Raw genomic sequence first — 7,061 nt, forward strand, 5'->3', positions numbered from 1 at the left:
TGTTGAAAGCAAAGTGTTAAAACATATCTTGTTTCTTCCACCTTGCTACAACAAACACTGCAGTTACAGTAAGGATATTAATGTTTGATTTGTAGACTACATGGGAGCAAAGTTTACCTGATCAGAGCTGGCTTTCTTTGACAAAACTTGATGGACATGGGAAGTTTTGTCAATGCCACGTTCTATAGGTCAGGCTCCTTGTAAGAAGTCGCCTTTTTAGTGATTGTCGATGGGGGAGTAAAGCATGCAGGGAAGAGTGAGACAGCCTACAATGGAGTCATGAGGGACTGATCGGGGATATGTGGGGGGGAGAGGAAGGGGCTCAAGGTATGAAAGATGCCCTGGGGGACCAACGATGATGGTATAGGGCGTGAGCGAAGCTCCTGAGGAAGCATCCAGCAGATGAGTGGAGGAGAAAGCCAGGGAATGCTAGTGTTTTCCAAACTTCTGTACATGACAGACTGGCAATGGTCCCAAGTGCTGCATCAGTTCTTCTCCACAACCTAGCTAATCAGCAGCTCCTCACACACTAGACAAGGATGCAGCCCACAAACACAAACTTAACTCTGAACCCATAGCTAAGCTTGTACAGCGAGTATGAATTAGAGGAAGTGAATCTGCATGCTTAGAGCAACCTTAACTCTAAGTCAACCAAGTTTGTGTGGTAATATTATGTAAGGTAAACCCTTACCTCATAGCAGGTTATCCCCCAACCCCTCCACCCCAGTTATGCTACATTGGCTTTTTAGAAGCGCCAATATTTCTTCATTTGCTACAAAACAAGAACCCAAGAAACTACAAAAACATTCAGGTTGCTCCGACAGTGGAAACTATTGCTCTCTTCACTGGCATTGGCAGCCTCAGGAGGACTCATCCTTGCTCAGTTACAACGTAATGGCTTAGATTTTAGGCAATAGTCCCAAACTACAGTTTTGAGCTAGATCAAATTTGGGGATCCGAAGTTTGCTTGGGATTAGTTAGCTTGACTGTTCCCACTGAAGTCAATGGTTAAACTCCCAATGAGTTAAATGGGAGAAGAGTTAGGCCAACTCTGAGCACTTCTGAAAATCCTGCTCATGGAGCTTGAATAGTCCTCATTCAAAGAACGGAAATCTTTGATTTAGAATTCAATAGACATCAGCAAGCCACTATTTGAGACTGATTTTCATATAAATTAGATGAAGTCAGTTGTCTAGCCACAATACACTTAATCTGAGAAGCAACAATTAAACCTAGTACTTACCTACCACCATACTTCATATAGAAGGGTTAAAAGGATCAACTGAAAAGAATAATTGATATAATACTTACTAGATCACACGACAAATCAATTTAATAAACTTTATAGTTTGAAGAAAGATACTGTGCTAAGGAAACTACCTTTGCAGTGATTCAACAGTCACACCTGAGTCTTCTTAAGAAAAAAATGACTAAAATTCTACACCATTCATTCAATAAAAGAACCTTTTCTTCAAGCCTTTTGGGGGGGGGGGGGGGTTGGAAATCTATAATAAATTTTCAACTGCCATTAACAGCATCATCTTCTGGAATCAGAATGTTCTCTGGCTTGCTGCTGAAAGGAAGAGAGACCAAAACACTTTGTGAACATCATTTGTGCACAGTCCCAATCCTGCAATCTGATCTGCACAAAGCACCTTTGACTTTAGTGGGACACCACACACCTCAAAGGTCTGCCCCTGTAGATCGACTTGCAAGTTTGGGGCCCAAGTCCAACATAGAGCAGTTGTTCAGGGGGAAATATATTGATTTACAAAGACACAAACAAAAGTGTGATATAGCTATGGGTTTATGGAGAATGCTACACTTTAACAGAAACATGTTTAGTGTCAAAGCAAGAAAATTTGGTATTTTGGAAATGTCTTCCACTACACACGAGAACAAATGCAGGATGTGATGTTTTCTTAGTTTATTAATTTATTTTTGCAGAAATCTGCAACTTTTCGAGTATGCACTTTCTGGAGATACCATGCATGCATTGCCTCTTAATGCTTTTGTACAATTTCATCTCTTGGTAATAATCTCATTCACAGCATATACATCTAAAAACTAAAGACATCATATTTACAGGATTTGACAAGATCTTGTCTTGTTGTTTTAATGAAAAAATTTAACAGGGTTCCACACAGCAGGAAATATGGATTAGATACATCGGTGCCACCATAAATAAATAAATGTCAAGAACAGAGTTTTAAAAAATTCTTTCAGGTCTTGAAAATCCAAAATTATAATATTGCATTAACTCCAATGACCTCTTATTATTCAAACAAGTCAAGAAAAACCTACCTGTATTAATATTTATAGACAAGCAATGAGAATGCCCCAAACTAAAACATACAGCAAGTTTCAATCATGGTCAACTTTAAATAATTATGTTAACATTTGGAAAGGAAATAAAATAGGTGCAGAACACAGAAGCAATATTGACTACAAGACGCATCGTTTGCGTGCATGTCTTCTGTCTTTATGGGGTGGAGAGTCACAGTAGTATCACAGCATGTAAATTTTACAGTCTCAGAGAAGCAGTTAAGTATCTATGAGTCCAACTGTCCACCTTGAACTATGAAAGCCATTTTCACATTCCTGGGTATACCAATGAATATTAAAAAGGATCAAGATGACAATTTCATTTTTAACTTATTTGATATTCTCACATTCTTTATTTCCCCCCCCCCATTTTGTTTTATCCCAATTTCAGCTCTTAAATATTTCTGAATTCAGTTTCAAAGGATTTTACAATCAATCTTAATGTTGACATGTGTTGCCATGGAAAAACTGAAATGAGAGTATAACTGGGACAGATACAGTAACTGAAAGAAAGCAATATATTTTTAAAGAAAACCTGATTTAGTAGCACATGATTAGAAAGTACTAAGACCGAGACCAGCTCTTTAAAAATTATTACACCTTCTCATCACACCTCCCATCTTAAGGGAAAACACACATACCACAGACACACAAATGCACAACTCAATCTGATCTTAGACTATATTTTACAAATTATTTTCTCCTTAGCCCCCCACCTGCCCTTCTCCCTCCCAAACAAGCAAGGTTGATAATTACATCAAATTCAAAGCATAGCCAAGTTTAGGATTTCTTTTGGTTTGCTATACCCTGAAATATTGTTCACAAGTCCCACTCTGACTAAAACTTTTAAAGAACTATGGTAGTAGGAAGGGATAATTGATACTAATAGATGATAAATATAAAATAAGTTTTTAGAAAAGTTAATTTAAATGAATAGTGAAATCCTTTTAAATACCTAAAGTCCAAGTAAGTTACCAACTGAACCATACTAGTCTAATAGCACAGTTGAGGGAAAGCTTGTTATTAAAAATAAGTAGTGCATTACCACAACGGCATCAGCATCCTGCCATCCACACACGAATACACTCAAAAGTTTTATACAATACAGTGCATTTTATATGCCAGCTGACATTAGGGTTTTGTGTGCATTAAATAAATATTACACAAAGAAACCTTTTTTGGCATAGTCTACATTTCAGTTGGGAGTGGGAAAGGGTGTGTTGCCTGCTTCCAAAAAGCAAAATGGATGATCTAATATTCAAATACAACTTATGTTCTAACAAACTAAAGATTCAAGTACCATATATAGTTCTTGTACTGCTAATGTTTGTGCATGGACATTTACAAGTAAATGAGTACAACAGAAAAAAATTTCAATACTTTTTGTACAACCAATAAATGAGAACTGAAAAAAACCTCAAATAAAAATCAGCTTTGCTCTTAAAATCAACTTGCCCATTTGATGGCACCCTCTCTCACCCTCCCAATAGCATCTCCTCATAGGTTGCCTCTTTTTTGTCTTCTGCTAGCTGGTGAAAGCTATGACTAAGACTAGACTGTCTTCATACCACCAGAAACCATGCATTTAGGATTATTAGAGCTCACAGAATGAATGAGTTGCATGCATTTTTTTTAAAATCAGCAGCATCTACACTGTCTTAAAACAAAGTGGCACAACTGTTCTCAAGCATGCTACTGTTACTCTCATCTGATGACTGTCATTTTAGTTATCATTTTTGCTATTCCAGCAGAAACTAAAGCTGTTAAAAAGTCAACATAAATAGGACTGAAAATTGAAATCATACAAAAGAAAAGGCATCATCACTGAAGAACTATGACAGAATTGGTATTGTATTGAATACCTGAATATACAACAGGTAATGGTGTTGCTAATCTCTCAAGGAAGAAAAATGTTTTAAGTAAAATGCTTCAGCTCATCTGTTTTCCACACTGTCCCTTCAGTTTTGCCACACTGTCCATTTATACAAACAGAGTTACAAAAATGTACGCTTATTTTTAACTTCATCTGGACAGCGGGAATTTTTGTTTTCTTTTACATATGAGCTCCTCATCATACAGTGCAAAATCATCATCAACTTAAAAAGAAATCTCAACACCGATGCCTTTGACTTCATTTTGCTTATTAATGATGCACACTTCAATTGATCTCAAGCAGACTTATTAAATAGATGATTTTAGATTATGTTTAGGATTTAATGAGTGAAGGAACATATTTCAATATCATACCAGATAAAAGGCAGTTCCTGATCTGAATCACAAGACAGCAGTTTTTGCTATCTTTTTTAACTGCATGGAGGGAAAACATCAGAAAGGCAATACAGGCAAAATAACTAAAACTCTCCCTTTCAAATGCTGTGAGAATGTTGGATTTTAAACAATGGTTACAGTGTAAAAGTTCAGATGCATTGTACCAGCTTCTTAAAAACATCCTCAATCAGTCACACAATTTCACTTCATAATCATTCAGCTGCCCAAATCCAGAAGTTCTGATTTCACAAATAATGACTGCTTTATTACAGCAAACTGAAGCGTTTAAACAAAAAACTGATCGTTTTATATAATACAATATATTATATGCATAAAAGTACCAGTATGGTTTTTAGTTTGCAAGTGTTTTGTATTCTTCACTATATTGCAAACATTTCCTGACCAAAATAAAAAAATGCAGTGTGCAACTTTTCCAGATCTGCCATCTGCTATTTATACAGGCTGGTTTATTAACAATGTGCAAATAAACCTTTATTGAAGAGCTAATATTGATTGTTCTTTTTCAGCTAAATCAGGATTGGGGCACAAAGTACCTTCTGTGCTGTAAACATCATGAATTCTTCACAAAATTGGAAGCTGAAAAGGCCTAAGTAACAGGGTGCAAACACTTCTCATACATAACCATGGCTGAGCTCAAAACTTCCAAACAGAATTTGGAATAGTTCTGGCATTTGGCATACGTTCACTGTACTGCTACAGAGCAGTCTTAGGAGAACGTTATTTATAAAAGCATAATTTACTTTTAGCTTTACCACACAATGGCCTAATAAAAGCATGCAGCAATCTTTTCATCAGTAATATGGTAGAATTGGTTCTTAGTTAATTACCAGTGTTGACACTGCTTGGTGAGCACTATACAAGCAAAAGGGATTGCAGAATCACCTCCAATTCTACTTTTTATAAGGCTCATACAGTACCTCATTTTCGCACCAGAAGTCACAATCTCAAAACAGCAAATTTTTGTGTAGACTTAAATCACCCTGAAAAAAAGCAGCAATTACAAATACCCCTCTCTCTGTTTTCTATCTGTTGTAAAATTTACAGTTGCATTTTCCTGTCTTCTTTTTCAGTAGTTTACAATCCAGAAGCACAGGGAGCCTTTGTTTTCCAGCTAGCTGGGACCAGGTAGGTCAGCTATGGCTTCAGTTTGTCGGGATAACTGTAATATTTCACATCATTACTAAAAATTCTATATTTAAAAATTAAGAGCCACTAAGCAGTAACTGCAGCCACAGGATTAAACAGCAATTATCTGCTTTCCTGTATACATTCTTCAAAGAGTGAATCCTTTCCTGGTTTTGGGTATCCTTTCTGCTTTGCTCACTGCAATGGGATAAGAAAAGAATATTTCCCTCCCCACTCCCTAAATTTATTCTTTAGTGCAGTACAAGTGGAAACAGTTTCACATCTTTTCCTCCCCCCTTGTAATCTGAAAATAGTTGACTAACAAAGGCCTGGCAGATGGACTGAAAGGTTCCCCATGTTTCCTTCTCCTATGGCTGTGGGCTCAAGAACTGGTTTTCAACCTAATGCAGACCCTTTCCAGATTCAGGTGTAATGTGGCATTTCACACTGCTCGCAGCGGTTTAGCGCTGGGTGGTTCAGAAAGGTGCAGCTATCACAGTTCCATGGAGCCCCTTCAAAGTCTTCATCTCTTGGCTGAGTCTGTGGAGTCTGTTTGGAGCTGGTTTGATGCTCTAAAGAAAAAATAATGTTATTTTTCAAACAAAGCCTTCATAAGAAAATATACCATGCAATTTTAGCAAATATTTAGAGGAGTAGGTTAAGATACTCATCTGCCAGCTAGTAGTTTTCAGCTGTTTTACACAGACATCTAAATGGCACTGTACAACTGGATTAGGATTTGAAATTCAGAATGTACAAAATACATACATTATGTATTTTATTACGTACTGAGAAGGCAGTCCAAAGCTGATGACTGTTAGCAGGGAATGAATTCACCCCAAGGCCCATGTAAATGCTATTCAATGTATGAGTCTGTACATGTATCAAAGGAAGGGAATTTTCTAAGAGAAAGTGGGTTTGAAGACTCCATGCTAAGTGCCAGGCATTCAGCCCCAAAACTAGTCGCTATTGGGCTGACGGCAGAATCTTGATGTCATGCAGGTCCATTGCAATGCACGCTTGCCCTGGTTGCCAGTAAATCAGTATACTAGACCTGCATGTAATACAACATATTTTGCTTTGAAATAACTTGCTTTCTCATTAGGAGTATGGTTTGTACAAACATGCGACTAATAGTGCCTAAAAAACTGCCATTTAGGAAGAAGAGTTTGATGGCTCTTCCTTCTGTTGTCCTTTTACCCATTTAACTACCTACATCAGGGGTCGGCAACCTTTGAGAGGTGGTGTGCCAAGTCTTCATTTATTTACTGTAATTTAAGGTTTTGCATGCCAGTAATACATTTTACATTTACAGGGGCCGG

At 37.2% G+C, this 7,061-nt stretch overlaps 1 protein-coding gene across 1 annotated transcript in view; it reads right to left on the minus strand.

Annotated features, from left to right (window-relative positions):
- Nucleotides 1–4,892: 4,892 nt before the first annotated feature.
- The window catches only part of LOC113405047 (TGF-beta-activated kinase 1 and MAP3K7-binding protein 3-like), a 66,309-nt gene continuing 64,140 nt past the window's right edge, over nucleotides 4,893–7,061 (minus strand). The window contains exon 7 of the mRNA XM_026649923.1: nucleotides 4,893–6,311. Within this exon, the coding sequence (XP_026505708.1) occupies nucleotides 6,163–6,311 (149 nt within the window). The 3' untranslated portion in view covers nucleotides 4,893–6,162. The remainder of the gene's footprint in view (nucleotides 6,312–7,061) is intronic.

The sequence above is a fragment of the Terrapene carolina genome, unplaced genomic scaffold (genome assembly GCF_002925995.2).
Source record: "Terrapene carolina triunguis isolate 2854851 unplaced genomic scaffold, T_m_triunguis-2.0 Scaffold23, whole genome shotgun sequence".
NCBI lineage: Eukaryota > Metazoa > Chordata > Testudines > Emydidae > Terrapene > Terrapene triunguis.